Source organism: Dendronephthya gigantea, unplaced genomic scaffold (assembly GCF_004324835.1).
Source record: "Dendronephthya gigantea isolate DGI-Jeju-01 unplaced genomic scaffold, DenGig_1.0 000057F, whole genome shotgun sequence".
Classification (NCBI taxonomy): domain Eukaryota; kingdom Metazoa; phylum Cnidaria; class Anthozoa; order Malacalcyonacea; family Nephtheidae; genus Dendronephthya; species Dendronephthya gigantea.
This window is the reverse complement of record NW_021163067.1, coordinates 522,871-545,234: the sequence shown is the minus strand read 5'-3', so window position 1 is coordinate 545,234 and position 22,364 is coordinate 522,871. Positions and strand designations below refer to the sequence as shown.

At 37.6% G+C, this 22,364-nt stretch overlaps 2 protein-coding genes across 2 annotated transcripts; both read left to right on the top strand.

The window, feature by feature from the left end:
• Positions 1–1,457: 1,457 nt before the first annotated feature.
• LOC114529529 (uncharacterized threonine-rich GPI-anchored glycoprotein PJ4664.02-like) lies at positions 1,458–6,760 on the top strand. The gene is made up of 4 exons (XM_028551345.1): positions 1,458–4,217; positions 4,249–5,431; positions 5,664–5,807; positions 6,437–6,760. The coding sequence occupies exons 1-4, from the start codon at positions 1,459–1,461 to the stop codon at positions 6,485–6,487; spliced, it is 4,137 nt and encodes a 1,378-aa protein (XP_028407146.1). The 5' UTR covers position 1,458; the 3' UTR covers positions 6,488–6,760.
• Positions 6,761–9,054: 2,294 nt separating this feature from the next.
• LOC114529530 (adiponectin receptor protein 1-like) lies at positions 9,055–21,454 on the top strand. Its single transcript, XM_028551346.1, has 6 exons — positions 9,055–9,310; positions 10,112–12,816; positions 15,089–15,573; positions 16,991–17,178; positions 18,123–18,316; positions 19,571–21,454. Exons 2-6 carry the CDS (start codon positions 12,532–12,534, stop codon positions 19,682–19,684), a joined length of 1,266 nt encoding a protein of 421 aa, XP_028407147.1. The 5' UTR covers positions 9,055–9,310; positions 10,112–12,531; the 3' UTR covers positions 19,685–21,454.
• The last annotated feature ends 910 nt before the right edge of the window (positions 21,455–22,364 follow it).

Here is a 22,364-nt window from a genome sequence, read left to right as displayed (position 1 = left end):
TCAATGCACACGATGGGTGCCCAACTCAGTCAATCAATGTCAATGCACACGATGGGTGCTCAACCAAGTCAATCAATGTCAATGCACACAATGGGTGCTCAACCCAGTCAATCCATGTCAATGCACACGATGGGTGCTCAACCCAGTCAATCAATGTCAATGCACACGATGCGTGCTCAACCAAGTCAATCAATGTCAATGCACACGATGGGTGCTCAGCCCAGTCAATCAATGTCAATACACACGATGGGTGCTCAGCCCAGTCAATCAATGTCAATGCACACGATGAGTGCTCAACCAAGTCAATCCATGTCAATGCACACGATGGGTGCTCAACCCAGTCAATCAATGTCAATGCACACGATGGGTGCTCAACCAAGTCAATCCATGTCAATGCACACGATGGGTGCTCAACCCAGTCAATCAATGTCAATGCACACGATGAGTGCTCAACCAAGTCAATCAATGTCAATGCACACGATGGGCGCTCAACCCAGTCAATCAATGTCAATGCACACGATGCGTGCTCAACCAAGTCAATCAATGTCAATGCACACGATGGGTTCTCAACCCCGTCAATCAATGTCAATGCACACGATGGGTGCTCCACCAAGTCAATCAATGTCAATGCACACAATGAGTGTTCAATCAATGTCAATGCACACGATGGGTGCTCAACCCAGTCAATCAATGTCAATGCACACGATGGGTGCGCAACGCAGTCAATCAATGTCAATGCATACGATGAGTGTTCAACCTAGTCAATCCATGTCAATGCACACGATGGGTGCTCAACCCAGTCAATCAATGTCAATGCACACGATTGGTGCTCAACCCAGTCAATCAATGTCAATGCACACGATGGGTGCTCAACCCAGTCAATCAATGTCAATGCACACGATGGGTGCTCCACCAAGTCAATCAATGTCAATGCACACAATGGGTGCTCAACCCAGTCAATCAATGTCAATGCACACGAAGGGCGCTCAACCCAGTCAATCAATGTCAATGCACACAATGAGTGTTCAATCAATGTCAATGCACACGATGGGTGCTCAACCCAGTCAATCAATGTCAATGCACACGATGGGTGCGCAACGCAGTCAATCAATGTCAATGCATACGATGAGTGTTCAACCTAGTCAATCCATGTCAATGCACACGATGGGTGCTCAACCCAGTCAATCAATGTCAATGCACACGATGGGTGCTCAACCCAGTCAATCAATGTCAATGCACACGATGGGTGCTCAACCCAGTCAATCAATGTCAATGCACACGATGGGTGCTCCACCAAGTCAATCAATGTCAATGCACACAATGGGTGCTCAACCCAGTCAATCAATGTCAATGCACACGATGGGCGCTCAACCCAGTCAATCAATGTCAATGCACACAATGAGTGTTCAATCAATGTCAATGCACACGATGGGTGCTCAACCAAGTCAATCAATGTCAATGCACACAATGAGTGTTCAATCAATGTCAATGCACACGATGGGTGCTCAACCCAGTCAATCAATGTCAATGCACACGATGGGTGTGCAACGCAGTCAATCCATGTCAATGCATACGATGGGTGCTCAACCCAGTCAATCAATGTCAATGCACACGATGGGCGCTCAACGCAGTCAATCAATGTCAATGCATACGATGAGTGTTCAACCTAGACAATCAATGTCAATATACACGATGGGTGTTCAACCCAGTCAATCAATGTCAATATACTCCATAAGTGTTCAACCTAGTCAATCAATGTCGAAGTACAGCACAGGTGCTCAACTTTATTCAATGTCTCATTCAAAGCCTATATCAGAAACAATATCTATATCACTATTAATGTCAATGTCAACATCAAAGACAATGTCAATGTCACCTTTGATGGAGATGTCACCATCAAGGTCTATGTCCGAATCAAAATATATGTCGCCATTGATGACAATGTCATCATCGAAGGCAATGTCAGAACAAGTGTCAATGTCACCATCAGAGTCTAAGCCTGAATCAAAATCTATGTCCCAATTAATGTCAATGATACCATTGAAGACAATGTCAGTGTCACATATGATGTCAATGTTACCGTCGAAAACAATGTCATTATCACTTTTCATGGCTATGTCACCATCAAAGTCTATGTCGGAATCGAAATCTGTGTCACTATCAACGAAAATGACACTATCAAAGACTATGAATGAAATAATGTCGATGTCACCATCAAAATCAATGTCTGAAATGAAAACAATTATGCCATCAAAGTCAATGTCAGAATCAAAATCTATGTCAAAATTGATGACGATGATAGCATCAAAGTCAATGTCCATGTCTGAATTAATGTCAACGTCGCCATTACAGACAATACCAGATTCAAAATCTATGTCCAAATTAATGTCAGTGACACCATCAAAGTTAATGTCCATGTCCATGACACAGGTGATGTCAAGTTCGATGGCCTTATTAATATCACCTTCTCCGTCTGAACAAGTGATGGTCTCTTCCACATCAATTATCGTTGAGCCAGTTGTTGAAGACATTGTGTTTGAAACAACCATAACGATGGGAAAAGAATTTACTGATGACTTAAAAAACAAAACCAGTAAAAAGTTTCAAGATTTGGCTAATCAGCTCGTTGAATTTTTAACTAATGTCTACACCAACTATGCTGGATTCAAAAGCGCTGAAGTCCTTTCATTTTCAAATGGAAGTATTGTTGCAGACACAAGGGTTGTTTTTGAAAAGAATTCCACCATAACCAAAGAGAATGTAACAAATGCAATCAATAATACCATCACTGCGGGAAATAATACTCTTAACATTATTAGTCTGAATGTTACTCAAATAAAGACACCACCACTTTCCAGTTCTAGTGTCCATGTCGGAAGTTCTTTCCAATCGTCTGTCCTATTATCAGTACCTCTGACTTCTAAAGTGAGTGTCCCACACAGTTCCACTGTTATTATTCAACACACTCCATCACCAACGAAATCCAGTTTCCATGTTGATGTGCCAGTTACTCCATCACCATCAGAATCGAGTTCCAATTTTGTTATTCCACTTTCTCCATCACCTTCAGAATCCATTCCCAATGTTGTTGTTCCAGCTACTCCATTACCAACAGAATCCAGTTCCAATATTGTTGTTCTAGTTAGTCCATCATCATCAGAATCCAGTCCCAATGTTGTTATTCCAGTAACTTCATCACCATCAGAATCCAGTTCCAATATTGTTGTTTCAGTTATTCCATCACCATCAGAATCCAGTCCCAATGTTGTTATTCCAGTTACTCCATTACCAACAGAATCCAGTTCCAATATTGTTGTTCTAGTTAGTCCATCATCATCAGAATCCAGTCCCAATGTTGTTATTCCAGTAACTTCATCACCATCAGAATCCAGTTCCAATATTGTTGTTTCAGTTATTCCATCACCATCAGAATCCAGTCCCAATGTTGTTATTCCAGTTACTTCATCACCATCAGAATCCAGTTCCATTGTTGGTGTTCCAATTACTCAGTCACCCTCAGAATCCAGTTCCAGTGTTGTTGTTCCAGTTACTCCCTCACCTTCAGAAACCAGTTCCAGTGTTGTTGTTCAAATTACTCCTTCATCTTCAGAATCCAGTTCCAGTGTTGTTGTTGTTCCAGTTACTCCATCACCATCGGAATCTAATTCCAGTGTTGTTGTTCCAATTACTCAATCACCATCGGAATCCAGTTCCAGTGTTGTTGTTCCGGTTACTCCATCACCATCTGAGTCCAGTTCCAGTATTTTTGTTGTTCAAATTACTCCTTCATCATCAGAATCCAGTTCCAGTGTTGTTGGTGTTTCAATTACTCAATCATCATCCCATTCCGGTTCCAGTGTTGTGGTTCCAACTACTCCATCACCATCGGAATTCAGTTCCATTGTTGGTGTTCCAATTACTCAATCACCATCAAAATTCAGTTCCAATGTTGTTATTCCAGTTACTTCATCACCATTTGAATCCAGTTCCATTGTTGATGTTCCAATTACTCAATCACCATCAGAATCCAGTTCCATTGTTGTTGTTCCAGTTCCTCCATTACCATCAGAATCCAGTTACATTGTTACTATTCCAATTACTCAAACACCATCAGAATCCAGTTCCAATGTTGTTGTTCCAGTTACTTTATCACCATCTGAATCCAGTTCCATTCTGGTGTTCCAATTACTCAATCACCATCAGAATCCAGTTCCATTGTTGTTGTTCCAGTTCCTCCATTACCATCAGAGAATCCAGTTACATTGTTACTATTCCAATTACTCAAACACCATCAGAATCCAGTTCCAATGTTGTTGTTCCAGTTACTTTATCACCATCTGAATCCAGTTCCATTGTTGGTGTTCCAATTACTCAATCACCATCAGAATCCAGTTCCATTGTTGTTGTTCCAGTTCCTCCATTACCATCTGAATCCAGTTACATTGTTACTATTCCAATTACTCAATCACTATCAGAATCCAGTTCCAATGTTGTTGTTCCAGTTACTTCATCACCATCAGAATCCAGTTCCATTGTTGATGTTCTAATTACTCAATCACCATCATCAGAATCCATTTCCATTGTTGGTGTTCCAATTACTCCATCACCATCATTAGAATCCAGTTCCAGTGTTGTTGTTTCAATTACTCAATCACCATCGGAACCCAGTTCCAGTGTTGTTGTTCCAGTTACTTCATCACCATCTCAATCCAGTTCCATTGTTGGTGTTCCAATTACTCAATCACCATCGGAATCCAGTTCCAGTGTTGTTGTTCCAGTTCCTTCATCACCATCTGAATCCAGTTCCAGTGTTGTTGTTCCAGTTACTCCATCACCATCAGAATCCAGTTCCAGTATTGTTGTTCCAGTTACTCCATCACCATCATTAGAATCCAGTTCCAGTGTTGCTGTTTCAGTTTCTCCAACTCCATCTACATCCATTTCCAGTGTCAAAGCCGTGACAAGCTCTGTTTCCGTTGCCACAACGTCTCCCACCGATTCTCCAACAACCCTTCCTACAGCGGGAATAACTACCTTCGGAATTGTGATGACAATTGACCGCGATTATGACAACCAATTGAGTAATAGCAACAGTCAAGAATATAAAGATTTAAGTTCAAATATTGAGGTTTTCCTGATAACATTGTATCAACCATTCCCCGGATTTCTTCGCATTAGGATTAATTCATTTTCACCAGGAAGCGTCATTGTGGATTTTGATGTGATATTCAACTCGACTGAAGCTAACACTACCGTCCAAGAAGTTATTGAGCCAATCCAAAAAGCGAAGGCTGATCCCAACGCACCATTTAAGATTTTATCAGTAGCAGAAAGAGGGGTTGAGGATGACGATGGAATGGAAACGTGGTTAATAGTATTGATTGTTGGCTTGGCTGTTTTATTCGTAATTCTAGTTTTGGTTGCCACTCTAGTAAGTAAAACTATAACTTGTTTATATTTAACTTAAATTTAACGTGAAATACAATTCTACTTTTGAAATATGTAAATTTGGCGACTAAGAAACGTATATATTTTCTGTACTCAATGCATGGACCATTCTTAGTTTTCTTACTCTTACCTTTTCAAGATTCTTCACTAATTTACATCTCAGAATAGAATTGCAAGGATTTAATGCACCAAAATCACAATTGGTTTTATTGCAGGTTATTTTGTGTAAACGTAGTTCAAAGTCGTCGAGTGAATATAATAGCTACAATTTGGAAGAAGGTGGTAATCACTTAGCTTTGGACTACGATTTGTACTCCTATGATAACGCGGAAATGTTTTCAAAAGCTGCATCAACGCAAGTAAGTCGAACTCAACAGATATTGCTTATAAATGGTCTAAGGGTCGAAAATTCAGGACGTATGTGATTCACGAAGTCATCCCTTTATATTCCTGGCAGATTTATAACGATAGGGGTTTGAGTAAGCTTATTCACATGCATATGATGTACTATGAGCAATACATCTTTGGAAAACAAGTAAAATTTTAGAAATTTCTGGAAGTTTCGCAAATTTAGAGTGAAAGAGTCTCGCCTGCTTCAGTCAGGAAGAGGGATGGGCACGTCCCTATTTTTTAATGTTGAGTCGTACTCAGGGGCGCACATTAAGAAAATAAATATTTTGAGCCGCAAGGTTCATGCATGCTGCATTAATTATTCCAGTCAAAAACTGGAATAATTAATCATTGGATTTAAGCCGGATCGACTTCCCAAACGGGTTTCCAGACGGATCGACTTTCTTGGTCTCATACATGCAAGACCGACCGGACCGACTCGCTGAGCTCCCCCATCACACACATGCACACACTCCAAATGTGAATCCTCGGTCGTGCATATATTGTTGTTAGTTGGGAATCGTTTCCGATCCACCTGACAGGAAAGTATGCTTTTTGAGAATTTTTTAAAACTTAAATTTTCTTCGTTCATTTTTAGGGCTACTCAGAGCCAGACGTAATAATCGTCGAGAAAGATACTTTTCTCTAATTGCGAAATTTTATAGCAATGTCGTTCATTCACGTGTAACTATATATTTATTAAAGAACGAAAATGGAGGAACTAGTGAGTATCGAGAGGTGCGAGCAACCTCGATAAAATATTAGATGTTGCACTGAGTTAAGATTTAATATGATAGGATTGAGTATAGGAGCTCCACAGAGATGAATGTAGCGGCTAATATGCCAGAGGACCTATAGTTGACTCATTTTTCCATCAACTGTTACGGGCTTGAATTTCAAGTGTGTATAATACCACTCGAAATTAAGACCCTTTAAACCTCTAGAATATTCCTGCATATATATTATATATTACTTTTTGCATAATAGACCAATTTTTTATTTATGTAGCGAAAAGGGAATTCCCGAAAAGAGCATACTAAATTTAGTAAATTTTTATTATTTAGTAAATTTTCTATTATGCAAAAGGTTCATTACTTTAGGTTGGCTGCATGCGTTCATAGATGTCTTTACTTGCGTAAATTTTCCAAAATAATTTCCGAGTATCGAGCTCCTATATTAACCTATATTTGTAGTGTCTAACAGAAATGGTATTTATATAATTCGTATATATTTAATTAGAATGGCGTGTATCTACGCGAACGTGTAATACTAATCTTATGCATGTGTAAGTTAACCAGAAAGTAGTTGGACCGAAAAACAAAACATTTGAAAGAATAGTATAAATCAACATGTGCTTGTATAATTTACTCTTGCTGAATTTCAGTGACTCTTAGTATTACTATCCTATTACTGCATGAATTAAACTGATGAAGCTTGAAAGTGTATCTTCGCTACACCTTGCCCCCTCCCCCCCCCCCCCTACACGTCAACGGCAAGAGAGGATCGAGGCAGCCCCTGTTGTAGTACCCTACGTAGCTTAGACCTCCTAATTGGGGGTGTATATTCATATATTCATGTTTACCTACCAGGAACAATCGCTTTTAAAAGAAAAAACACCTCGTCTATTTGGAGCCCTTATCACGCGTTTTTCGTATTTTGGGGCGCACTACCAGCTGATCTGAGATCATGACGTCATAAAGCGTCTCGACAAAACTGAGTTGTCATGTATCTGGTCTTATTTGTCCTTATTCTTCTAAATAATAATATAAAGGGTGAAAAATTTAAATTCTAATTTACAGTTGAGAAGAAATAAACCTGTTTTCGCTTAAATATAACAAAATTACTTTCGAGTGTCGAAGTCATATGCAATGAAGGAAATGATAATTCAGTTTTGTCGAAGATCTGGCTTCTGATTGTTTGATCTTTATAGTAACCCAGATCAGCTGGTAATTTTGAATCCCGGAATCTCGGCAGAGCGAGGATTTTTAAGAGAATATCGGCACTTCTTTCGTCTGAGGCTCTGAGCATGGTTATTTACTTATTTTGGTAATATTTATACTAGGGGCAAGGGAATCTTTTACTGGGTGAGGGAGGGAGAGGGGTTGTCGACTTGTCGAAGGAGAGGCTAGGGGGCTTGCGTGCCCGGGTTACATATACACGCCCTGATTGTGATATAAGTTATTAAAGGCGAACATTGATCGTTAAAATAGATTTTTATGACAAGTTAACAGTGTAGGCTGATTCGCATCGATACGCTCGTTATAAAAAATAGATAAAATAAACGATAGAGGGAAGTTAGGTTGAGTCGCTTAACGCAACACTTAATATGCAAGAACATTAATATAGCTCTAAAGCGCAATAGATAAGCACCTCTGGGAATCGAAAATGGCTCTTAATCCTTCATTTAAAATGCTAAAAGTAATTTTAGCTGAACTATGGTACAAACCCGAACAATATTAATATTCTTGCATATTCTTACTTCTTAAGAGCCATTTTCGATTCCCAGAGGTGCTTATCTATTGCGCTTTAGAGCTATATTAATGTTCTTGCATATTAAGTGTTGCGTTAAGCGACTCAACCTAACTTGCATATTCTTTGAGGGGTTTTAGGCAGCATACTCCTAGTTGCTTCAAGTCGTCAGCGTGTAAGAATGTTCTCCTTTTCTTGTTGTTTCCTTGTTGTTTCCACTCCGGTAAGTTAGATTGTAGCAAGTATAATGGTACACGCTACCCTAGGGCAGGCAGTTGTTGCAGCCCGTAGTAGTGTTAGGGGTTTTTTCTTTCTTTCTCTGGTCCTGTGCTAGACAGGTGACTTGTCCGCGCGGTGGGGGATGGAGGTGATTACATTGGTTGGTGTGGTACATTCGTGCCCTCGCCTGTTTATGGAGGTCTAAGACGTTGCAGACCATCCAGAAACAGTAACCAAATTCCATCCCCACCACGGAAAATGGCAAATATATAATATCATAAGTGTAATAAATAATGATAGTTGTTATCAGCATGAAATGCTAACGAACGTTTTCTAATACACCCCAGAACTTTATTTCCAATTCATATCTACATTAAAGTACTACTCCACTAGGCATTATACAGGGTGTCCCAAAAAAAGGTTTGATCAATGAACAAAATGAGCCATTACACTGAAGTTATTTCATTAGATAGAAGCAATGATTGCAATTATATTCAGTTTCTTTAAAGTACATAGTGTGGGAGACTGGCGCTATTAATAACGTAATTGCTGCGGAGCGAGCGAGCCTGAAGCGAGCGAGCGTAGCAGCAGTCTAATTGGCGTAGTAGGCAGTGAAAAGCAAATTTTTAGGGTTGCGTTGCATTGTGGTTGTGCGCAGTGACGCAGTTGTATCAGGCCTGTTTGTATGCGCAGTTGTGCACAAATTAATCTCACGTTTCAGTGACATGGATTAAATACCAATATGGATTAAAACTTAAAAGTCAGGCGTCCAAGTCTGGAAGAGGTACCAGTCCAGATTTAACATACATTCTGTTCTTCATTCGCCTTTGTTTCCATTTATTATAAGGTTGACAGTTGCTTGTCGTTTTGCCTGATTTCTACTGTAATTTGTTTTGATTAACAATATAAATATTCGCGCATTGATGTCTAGATTTTTCGTTTAGCATATCATACGACGCGCGATATACAGCATTGACTATCAAATCGTATTTTAAGTATATTGTTGATTGTTTTGCCTGTTTGGACTTATTTTGACTCAGTGTTGTAATCCAAGTTTATTTCCTCATCTTTGTCATTGCGCCTCGTGTTTCATTGTCATAGTGTGCCTGGGCAGTTTGCCGTATTCGAATTTCATTTTTTTCGAACTGATTAAACTGTTTGTAGCTATTCTCGGTTTCATTTGCACTACGGTACTGCGCTTAATTCAGTGTGACGTTTACTAGGGGTAAAAAGCTCAGTAAAAGCGGCAATTAAGTGTTTAAAATTAAAAATCCAAGTGTTATGTTTTACATATTTGTCATTGCGGCTCGTGTTTCGTTGTCGCTTGCCGCATGTAAATACAGTAAATGATCGAGTAGCAATTCTTTGAAGGAACTGATTATATCTTCGATTTCATTTGCACCTTTGCGCTTGATAGTATTTCCTATTTTATCTTACTGTTAGACCACAGTTTAGTTTGATAATCCAAGTTTATTTTTACATCTTTGTCATTGAGCCTCGTGTTTCATCGTCATAGTGGGTCTGGGCAATCTGCCATATACGAAAATACAGCAAACGAGTATAGCAGTTCTTTGAACTATTTAAGGCAAGACGACGATGCCGAAGGGTCGCCGAATACATCAAAGGTGGATTGCCCTGCAGAAGGAGTCACTTACATTTTTATTTTGTTAACTTTAGAGTTTAGTCCAGACCCTGTTACACGATGCAATTTTTTTGCAACTTGCAATACAACTCTACTCTTGAGAAATGTAAAATGCCAAAGTACGTGTTTTGCGTTGATATTTTTCCAATCCATATGGCATATCTTCATTGACTTTACTGATTACAAGCAGAATTCCAAGTTGCAAGAAAAATTTCACCATAACACGTCATTTGTTAAATTAGTTGCGACCTGATCGTGTGACACATATTTCATAAATTTCAACGCTTTTGTAATATTTTTTTTAACAATTGTACAGTTTTGCCAATCCTGTTCTTATATGATATTTGGTTCAATTTGTTTTTAATGCCCGCAGCAATCCCTACCTTGCAGGTAACCTAGTTATATAGGGTTATATAGGGTTTCAATCGCACGTGACGTCAGTAACATAATCGAAGTTTAAGACGAGGACGTGGGGAGTTATGGAGCAGTGTGTGATAGTGAAGTGTGACGTGAGCAGCCCGTGCGCTTATTGGGATTTTGTGTTATTGGAATAAATTGTGATTGCGTCGAAGATCACATCTTGGCGAAGGTAGCATTTTTGACAATAGCACATTGGTAGATGTTTCTAAATTATGCAACAAATGAACAAAATATCCCGTATAGCAAGCAAATAAAATTATTTTGCATGATTTTCTCGCGTTAGATAAACTGATTTAATTTCAATAAATCATCGCGCGAATGTGTAATGCATAGCATGCATAATGCTCCATCATAGGCAGCCCAAATATGCGTGATAATTTCTACGCGAGAAATTTTTCGGCAATTTGTCAACATGGTGTAGTTAACAAATTGCCTAAAATTTTTTCACGTTCAAATTATTAGACATGTTTGGGCTGCCTAAGATTTCATTGTTGAGTGTATACTGTGCGTGCTTCAGTTAAGAGAAGAATAATATTTTTATACGACCGGTGCATTTGAAAATATTTGACGGACAACCCGAAATATGGTTCCCATCTTGAACGAATTAATTTTCTTATGAAATACAACCAGAACATATCAAATTCTGATATGGCTTTCCTGTAGCTAATAAAACTTGTTTCATAGTTTACCCAATTTTACCAGTTTTTAAGCTGTCAATAAGGCCGAGCACGAATGAAATTGGTTCTGGTATTTTGCCGTGCCGATAAATTCAGTGTAGTGTAAACGGGGCTTAAAGGTATTTTGTCAACTGGGTATTTTGAATGAGCCTTCAGGATTATTGGAATGCGCCAATCTTAGGTGTTTGTCTATGGAATAGCTTCTCTCCAAGCCTGTTAACGAGTTTTCGTCGAATTCGATTATAGAATTTGCCTTGGATAGAAATGTTAGTAGTTCCTCAAAAAGAAGCTTTTGGGAAAATAAAGCCCCGTGGTACCAATCTCGAAACTAGAGCCCGGGATCCAGGGGACCCTAAATGTACTAGAAATAGTACTCTAGAGAAATAGTACCTATTTTCTAGAAATAGTACCCTAGAAATTTACTAGAATAGTACCCTAAATGTAGCCGGTACCAGGTGCGACGACCATACCTATATATGGTCGCGAGAGAAATGAGAAAAATTTATCTCGCCTTTCTGGTCAGCGACAAAAATCACAAAATCCTAGGAGCGTATTCAAATTTTGTGCTTCTTCAAATCTGTTATTTCAGATGAGCGTCAAATCAGTGTATAAATTCTGTAATATATTACACACTGTTCAACACCACTGTGTTCATAGAGTGAATAAAAGATATTTTTATTTTATACTCAGTCTCTGCGACTTGGTGTCAAAGTCTAAGCGGAAGTCACGGTTTACAGGTCACGCCATCGCCAACACACCGGAACAAACATTATCGGATGCCATCCTTTCGCTTTTTCCTTAGAATTAGAAATTTACAAAAAGTTTATGGAATTTCTCTTTTTTAATACTTTTTTAAAAGACCTTTCAAGGTCTTGAAACAAAGTTTGAAAAAACTCTTGTTGAGAAAAGTCCATAGATTTGGGAAAGGCTGTTGTAAGTGCAAGTGAAATTAAGAAATTTTAGACGAATCCCAAGGAATTTGTCAGATCCAAGCAAGGAATATCAAAACTTGATCGCGAAAAGCACTACACCGGAAGTAAATACTCTTGTCTCTTCAAAGTTAACGTCTGTTTACCTCTCGTGATATTCATCATATCTGTGATCATACGTTGCATGAAATAAAACGGATTGCCTTCATTTTTACTTAAAAATAAGGGAAAGCTATTCAACTTCCTTTCCTCATTAAAATTTTGTTTTATTTATGCGGTTTTTGCCCGACTGGTGTTACGATTTAATTAGTTTAAACTTCGTTGGCTTGGCGACTTTATGAAGCGACTCAATACGAGCGTGAGGGATCGAAAGTGGAAAAAAGCAATGGATTGCGATGACACTCCAACAATATCCATGGATTATTTGCCTGAAGAAGACGAACCTACGTGTTCATCAGTCAGAACGTCTGCTAAGTTGGATCATCAAAGTTTGTCAACTTCCGAAAGGGCTCAAAATCTTAGCGGTTCGATGGAGAGTTTGGCTTCGGCAACAGATGTTGGATGTTCTCGCATATTAGGAGATATTCAAGCGGGATTACAAGCGGACATTAATGCTGCCAAGGTAATCCTAATCGCCTAAAATTACTAAAATTATTAATTTGTTTCATGTTTTACTCGGTCAAATCTTTTTTCTTTCGCGAAATTGCCGCTAATATATTTTCTTGCAGTTGTGTTTATATTGTGTTTGTCGTGATGTTTCCGCTAGGAAATTTTGACCGCAATATAAGACCTACGATCGAGATATGAAAACCTAAATACCGTATTATTATTATTATACAGCTGTATACAGCGTTCATTTTCCCCATTCATTGCCTATTCGAAATTTATGATTTTTCATTCCATTCGTAATATCGTAAAGTGCCTTGTGTGAAATAACTTGGATATATAATTATAAAATTATTGTTTCCATAAAATACCAGTTGTTAATTAAATAAATATTTGGCATGCATACATACATACAAGGGCTACAGCAATTTGCTTGGATTATAAAACCATGCAATATGGAGAGGGGAGATGTGGACTCACATGCAAGCATAACTTGGGATGTAGGTTAACACTTGCCCAGCGCTGAAAAAGTAATAAGTTTTTAAATGATCTAGAATGAACATACACTTATTAATTATTTGTGTTTTATTAAATACCTTTGAGTGTTACTAAAACATTCTGCTAGTGGCTCTGGAACAATACCGTAGACTGGTAAGGTGCATTGCCAGGATTTTAAGAAAATAAAACCATTATTATTAAAGAAATAAAAATTTCTTTTATAAAAACATCAAAATATCATATATGTTCAAACCATATTTTCCACACTTCCCACTAAAAATCTGTCCATTTGTCTATGGCTTTGTTAACATCAATTTTATCTGACTTTCACTTTTTACACTTTTATGTGCATATCTCCTTTATAGCTTTTGGATTGATGATTCTCTATCATTCATCAGTTTGACAACCCTACAATGTATACTTTTTTTGTGTATAGCAAAGATGCTTCCCTATGTATTTTAAATTAAGGCATGGCACTTAATAGACCTTTTCGGTAATTACAGCATAAAATGAAACATGAACAGCATAAAAAAGTGTTAGTTTGTCTTAAAGTATGCCTTGGGGAAGTATGGATGGTTGAGGCAGTTCAGGTCCTCATCATACCTGACCATAAGTTATAAATACCTTGCATGTGTGATCAATAATCTGAGGTTTATTAGCCATATAACAGTTTCCAACATTAAATTAAGGCTAATGGAGGGAGTTCACATATGAACATGCAATATAATTCATTTCTGGATATAAACAGAGACATCTGACATTGACAGCTTTATATATAACTTGCAGTGTACAATAGCTGGCGTTTCTTTGAATTCAAGGCAAGCCAAGGCTGATATCACCACTCACTTGATTGACCTGTAGTTATATAGGCTCATTTTTCCAGAATCCTGGAGGGTTCCATTTCAGGTTCCTTTAATCCATCTTTGTAAAAGATCTTGATCTTGTCCTATATGGACACAAAACAGAACACAGTCAATAAGTTTAACTTTTTTGTAAATACATGGAGTCATACTTTCATTTGTTTCATACAGTAAACTGAATGTCAACATATCAAATATTGTGTTATATATCATTTCTATCTATATGTTACCAATCATTTGGATAACAGAATCATTATTCAAATTATTATTTGTTAGGTTGTTGATCTATATATTGGTATTATAGTGACAAAAGCCAAGGTTTTAGTTTACCCAAAAAGATACCCTGAGTATAAGATTGTGTCTTAGTTTCTCCATTAGTGCTCAATCCCTGGGAGTGTCTTGGTCTTGCATGTGTTTTCCTGTTTATATGGTCATTGCCCTTGCCCAGACGTCATTACCCATGCATTTAGGGACTTTTATTGTTGTATATTAACTAGCCTGTAGTCTCTTTTAACAAAATGAATAAATTCTAGTTGTTATTTGCTTTAAAATCTAGAGTACGTATGTATACTTTTTTTTTTAATCTCTCTTGTTCAAAGCAAATATAATCGTGAATCATGATTGATGGCTATTCTGTTCAGTTTCCATGTTGGAAAATGAAATTAAACCAGAAAAAATGAGGAACTAGGAACTATGTTCATAATTAATTGTACATTCGCAATAAACTACAGGGTTAAGCTAATGACTGCTCCTAAGGCCCGGTTTAAACTTTCAACGTTCCTGTGACCCACAGTAGGAGTTTCGCATTTGAATTTGTACGAAATATTAGAATGAAATAGACTGTGTTATATTTGCCTTGCATTTTTTCGGCAAATACTTTAATAATGTAAAGCAGGCAATGTAAACTATACTTACTCTTTCTGATTTCAGGCATTGCTTGGTAGAGGAGAGGAGAACTTGCAAGTAATGTTTCAAAATGTCAAGGAGCGTATTCACGTGAAGGAAGCCGCTGAGCAAGCGGAACGTTTAGCACGACAAGTAATTGAAGTTGGAAAACGAGGATGGCGTGTCGTGGCACACTGGGAGCTACCAGAATGGCTTCGAGATAATGATTTCATTGATCACGGACATCGACCTCCGTTGGAATCATTTCGACTGTGCTTTAAAAGTATTTTTCGCATTCATACAGAGACTGGAAATATTTGGACACATTTACTTGGATTCATTGCATTTGTGTGCGTCACATTGTATTTTTTCCTACGACCTGTGTCGATAACGAATCCTTTCCCAAAAGACGCAACGGAGAAAGTTGTTTTTGGTTCGTTCCTTGGTGGGGCATTATTCTGTCTTGCTTTCTCCACGCTTTACCATACGATGGACTGTCACTCGGACAAGATCTCGAACCTATTTAGCAGGTGAGTCGTAGTCTTGGAGCTCTTTCCACACGATCCAATTTTCTCGGATCTAATTCACTTCTTACGTAATATGGAATATATAGTTATTGATAAGCAGTACTGCGTTAGTTTTAGTTGATTTACTGCTCATAATACTTTGCAAGTCGACACAATAGAAAATTTCCATCAGAAGTGAATTGGATCCGATATTGGATCGTATGATATCATGAAAATATAAAACTCGATCCTTTTTTTCGAGCAAAGTGAGGTCTGTATGATTGGGGTAAAACAAACCATGGGTCCCTAGCGGCTGTTTTCGTGTCATGTCCGCGACCGGAGATTTGGTGCGTGACTAAACTTGCTACTTACTTTTGTAGAGCAGTTACTTTAGAATGCACAGTTTGCAGACATAATGCAATTGGAAAGAAAAACGTCAATAAACATTTCCCGAGATGAGAAGCATTTTTCCAATAGCCAGGGTTAAATACAACCTGTTAATGTACAAATTAGACCCTGTTCAGATAATTTCACGACAGATGTCTAATTTAAAAGAAAAATCAACCAAATCCAACGCGAAAAACCAAAATGAGAACTTTGTTTGACAGTCGACAAGGTTGAACTTCTCCTAAATGTTGTTGTGGATTATAAAAGTGAAAAGAACAGTGGGATTGAATAACTAAACACTCAGACATTATGGAGATGTTTTTCGGCCAGTATCTTTCCATCGAAAATTCTTAAATAAAACTTATCTTACATCAAAACTTTAAGCAATACGGATAGAATAACGATCTGCTGTCGATATAGCGAGAAAAAGAGTAGTCACTAATTTGCGATAATGAAAAAAGATTATAGCACCATGTCGATCTTTAAAGAGTAGTTTTGCCAATTTAAAGCAGTTATAAAGACAATTTTGAAGCGTTGTACAGTGCATGTCACATCAATTTGGTGCATGAAGATTGGCTTTCTTTCGAGGTTTTTTCGTCTTCCGCCAGCCTTTTTACTTGTCACCAAAGCCACGAAATTCTCTGCAAATGAAAAGATAGTGACATATTGATACAAAATTGGTCTTGCCCAGAAAGGAAGTTTCATATTTATAACAGAAGCTTGACCTGGCAGACACGCGGGTACTGTACATACGTTAAGCCTCGGCATTTTCCATCGTTTACAATCCGTACGGTTCCCCAGTCAGAGATCCAGTATAGATCTAAAACACAATATGAACTACTGTATTGACTGCGAAAATATTAAAATGTTTTGGAATGTGTGTTTCGGGGAACTCAATCTTCATTTGAGATACTATAGTGAGGTTTTTGCGAAATCAGCTAGTAGACGGTAGTTAGCTGGTAGTGTACTATCATCAGTGGTCCTTATTGGTAGTTATCTATGTTGCTATTTATAAACTATAATAGGCTAAATAAATTCTTGAATGCGTTTGTAGGTTGGATTACACTGGAATAGCGCTCTTGATCATCGGTTCATTTATTCCTTGTCTTTACTATGGATTCTATTGCTATCCGAAAATTAAGATTGTCTATATAACCATGGTTTGTTTTCTTGGATTGTGCTGTATATTTATCTCCCTGTGGGAGAAGTTCAACACGCCAAAATACAGAATTATGCGAGCAGGTAAAAACCCTAACTTGTGCACGAGTGTCAATTCTGAAAACTCTCCATCTGACAGAAGTTGAATACGGCGATCCATCTCTTAGCCTTCATTATAGCTACATAGCGATCGCGACATTTTTAACAACACAGTTATTTAACGGTAAATTCTTGTGTTAGCTTTTCGTGATTTGAAATCCATGCAGAACAGGTTTCACGTTTGTGATTTTGAACAAAAACGTCTGTCGTCATCTAAAACGGCTCAATTATACTTCCGAGTGAATAAAAATAATCGCTAACTTAACTCAAAGTCGTTATTTAATATTTGCAAAAAAGTCAAACGTTTATCCGTAAATTGATCATAAAAATTAATATGAGTTGCTTCTGGTTAAATTTTAGACAAATTTAGTTGATCTAAAACATTTGATAAAATGTGTAGATAATTCTACTTCAAGTTTGTTTTCAAAACAAGTTAGTGTTTTCAACACTAATTTCGAAAACATCCAAGATGTGTAAAATTTCTCGTTCTCGTGTAAAGTTTCGATGAATTTAAGTCCCATGCATTGAGTTTGTTATAGCTATTCTTTACAATACTGCATTTCTTGTGTACTGGTACTACCCTCTCTAGCACTTTTTGTTGGAGGGTTAGGGTGTTCGCTGTAATAGATATTAGAATGTTTACCAGAAAAAAATTAAAAACAAGACGATAACGTGCTTCTCAGAGCTTCCCAAAACATAAATATGATATAATAAATTGAATACTAAACTCTCAACTAAATTTCCTAACGTTTTAAGTGCTAGTAAATGCATGTCTTAATTAATTGTAACTGAATATGAATGAATGCATGCATGGCCGAAACTAGATGGTGTAATTTGTATAGTGCATCTTCATATATTCATTCGTTATGCACCCCCCCCCCAATTATCGCGTTGGTTGTTGCTTCAATTTTTCTCTCAAAATATTTTAGTTGTGTTCGTTAGTCTCGGCTGTTCTGGCATCATTCCTTGTGTCCACATTCTGATCGCACATGGTATTACGATTGCATTGACGCAAGCATCCATGGGTTGGCTTATATTAATGGGTATATTATACCTTACCGGTGCTCTGCTATACGCAACCAGAATTCCAGAGCGTTTTTTTCCAGGAAAATGCAATATTGTGGTAAGTTTTTCAGGGCGGCCTCAGGGATGCATTTGCCGGGAAGTGTGCGTTTCCCGTGTCTGAATATAGTGGTCTATCCAGGGGTAAAGCAATGCATTGATTTACAGATTTTCAGGTGTTAAAGAGAACATCCCAAGTTAAAAATACTAAGCTTTAAAGCCCCGTACAGATGGGAAAGTTTTCCTTGAAGGGTTTTCCTTGGCAAGATATATTTGCTTGTGTGTACGCGAGCTTTTCCTTGACAAGGAGCCTTGTTCAAAAGCTAGTCATGGCAGCTTTTCCACAAGGAAGAATGCTCGTGTGTACGGCCGTCATAAACTTGGCAAGGAATTGCGCAACAGTATAGGGAACTGCGTAACAATATCTTCAAGCCATATCTAGCGGACACCGCGGAAATTGGTATAGGCTTAGCCGCAATTCTCAATACTTAGACTTCAAACTTGGTGAGGAAAAAGATTTATAAATATTCAAGAAAATATGTCTTGTACAAAAGATTTGAAGCTTGCTCACGGTAAAAACGAATCGTCTGAATTAATAACCTTGTGTATACTTTAAGCCTCAAAATGGCCATTTCACAGCGGTCAGATGTGTATGATGAGCTGTCAAAAGATTGCAGAATGCGTATTCAGAAGAAAAATTGAACTTTTTTAAGATATTCAAAAGGTTTCTCTTTGATAGGGCGATACAGAAATGCACAATTGTGAACCAGCGATTAGATTTTCGGGTTGAAACGTCTTAAACACCAATTTCTGCGGTGTCTATCTAGCGTGTTTTTTGAAGTATTATGATTTTGGTTTGTTTTGAGATTCGGTCGTATACTCACTTTATTATGGCTCATAGTATCGTAAAATATACTCATATTATCGTAAAACCTGTCAAGAAAAATTTTTCGCGTAAAAAAAACTTGGCAAGCTCATACACACGAACAAGTGAACTGGTCAAGAAAACTTGTCAAGGAAAACTTGCCCGTCTGTACGGGGCTTAATCCATAGGTTATATACAGAACAACGTGTATAGTTTTGTCGGCTAGTACAACGATTGAAAAAATAATATCCGCGGTGCCGATAGATGGCGCTATCCAGCTTTCGTATACAACTGCATGTGACCCCATACAGTTCTTAAGTTTACGAAAAAGAGTTTATGCATGCTATGTGCATTTAAAGAAAACTTCAGGCCCTCTGGCCATGCAGGGATATATTTTGCAAGGTTAATGTTTTGCAATGTTCTTACCACTATACTGTACATGCTTTTCAGTTTCAAAGTCATCAGATTTTTCACATACTGGTTGTGGCAGGAGCATTCGTCCATCTTCATGGTGTCTGCCAGATGGCTTACTATAGATATACAGTTGGAACATGTCCTAGTTAGTTTCTATGATGCAGAAAAATGTATGTAAATATAAATCGGTTTATATTATACTGTTTGTATATAAATGGCTATATCATTATAAGAATTCGACATAATAATTTTCAATCGCCTGCAAAGCCTATGGTTTTCAATCATATACAGTGTAATTCATCATTTATAGATGAAAAGCCGGATTATTATACTGCCGGGTTTTCGAAAAAACAGCAACCGCGGAATTTCCCATGCACATTGTTTTCTGTGCATGCATGAAAGAAATTCTTGTCAATTGAGTATAGAAGAAAGTCCCTTGAAAAAAATTCTAGTCGATTGTATGCAGGAACGTGAGACTATACCATTCTTCCCAGAGAGTTCTGGACATGGGAAATAACGTAAAGTAATGACCTATAGTTAATCAATTTTTATTCATGCTTCGTAAACTGAAGTCTATTGAGTCTAATTTTTAAAACTGAAAGTCTTTCATTACTGCACAATGCACTAATTGCTACACATAATTTTTGTTTTCCACGCGTGTTTCAGAATTATTTTTTATCATTTCATATCTTATAATACTTAAAAAATATCCAAAACTGTTTTTTTTATTCGCCCTGGAACTCTGTCTCTCGGGCGTGAACGTTTGGGCTTGGATATTCAAAAGTTAGACTCGAAATTTAGCTCAGTGGAAAACCGCCCTAATGCTGCTTTTCGAGTTTTTAGTTTGTTCATATAGCTATAATATATAGTTGTGCCCTCTTAAGCGTTTGAAAGTTATTCAAATTTTTGCTCTGATTGTGCTCTGAAAACAAAAAGAATTTACAAACTTTGTTCACCCACCCAGCTTCTTTCATATTTGTTGCTCATCTTTTACCAAACACGCGTTGTTTCACCTTTGGGGCCGGTTGTATAAAACATTGTAAACTAGATTTTGAGTAGTGAAATTGTAGTTAACTTAAAAATACACGATTCCGATTGGCCAATTCTGTCACTAACCTTAGTTAACTACCCTTTTATACAACCGGCCCCATGCAGGAATTTAAATACCTTCTAACACAGTAAAGTAACACATAAAATATACGCTTTAGCCTTTACCTTTTTCTGAATGATTAGTGATAATTAAAAAAGGATGACCTTAGAATAGTTCAAAAGATGAGTAATTTATACAAGGGGTCTTGTTTGGGACACGCTGTAATTCCTTCAGGTAGACCTATTTCTTCTTCTGATAATTGAAAGGCTGTGGTAGGGTGGTCTAAGATGTACCTATATTAAGATTAGCATGAATATATTTTTTGCCATGCAGGCGCATAAAATTTTTTATGTAATAATTTCGAGTAATAATTTCTTTCTTATAAGAAGAACATTGACAATTATTCATGCAAGGCCGTATATGAAAACCATGTTTAATGAAATGATAGAATATTATTTAGAATCTAGTTCATAGAAACATTAAATTGTAGTTAAATATGACAGGTGTAAAATACAGATTAGGGTCATATATTAAAGTCAGTGGTGTACCAGCTCAATCATTGGAGGAGCGTATTCATATATTACAATGTTTTGCTGTCGTAATTTTATATTAAAATCGATTGCCGTCAACGACAGTGGACAATATATATAAATATGGGTCTCGGATTATTGAGATAGCTTTACGCCACTGCTGGAAATAACTGTATATAACTAACCAAATAATATTGTTTTAGGGGATGATGTAATTCGGGAAAAAATTAACAATTGTGAGAAAGAATGTGAATAAACTTGAACTCATTATCTTAGCTGAGGTGTAAGTGTGTTTTATTCAAAATAAAACTAACCGATTAAAACGGAAAGTAAAACTATTAATTTTTTGGATGTATACAGTGAACTACTATTGCTAAAAATGATGATTAAGGGCAAATTTCCATTGGAGTAGCTTTGCCCGCGCGGGCGAAGCCCAGAAGCCCGGTCACGGTCGCATTGGGACATTTTCAAAAGCCGCGCTTCGCCCGCGCGATTGAGGGGATCGCCATAGGCATAGTCGTATATAGGCAATGAAGTATAGCGGGACAAAGCTGATAATGCTTATAAGACCAAAAAATCGTTATATCAGACAGTATGGTAAGAAAAATCATCGTCAAATAGTTTTCCCAACCACATGAATTTTGGTAAAATATCAAATTAGGGAACATCAAGCGACCTATTGCACCTAATCTAGAACCTTAATTGGAATGGCGAGCGATTTAGCGGGAATGCGTCAAGGCCCAAAGTCTACAAGGCTAATAATTTATTAATAACCAAACGTGATAGTGACCTTTCCACCTCACAATCTGACGCATTATGTATATGTAGCTTTATCGTACCATACGATCCGTTAGCAACTATATGGTGATCATTGTGTAATACGTAGTTTGTCCTTCCTACTGTGAGTAACGATCGATTCGGCATCATTTACCATCACCTTGCCATACTTTGGTCTGGTCGGAAGGATCCTTAGCTCTTACGGACTTGGTCCTCCATACAGCCTGTAACGACGTTTTGAGCCTCAAATATATAATATAAAATCTTATATGCCTGTGACGTCATGTAGAAATCCATTTTTCGATTCGGGCAACGTGATATCACTTGGAATAATTTGTATACTTGCGGCTCTGACTTTGTTTACCAAAAGGAATCTGCTCTTGTTGTGAAAACAACGCCATGTAATTTGAAAACGGGGGAAAGACTGGAACTA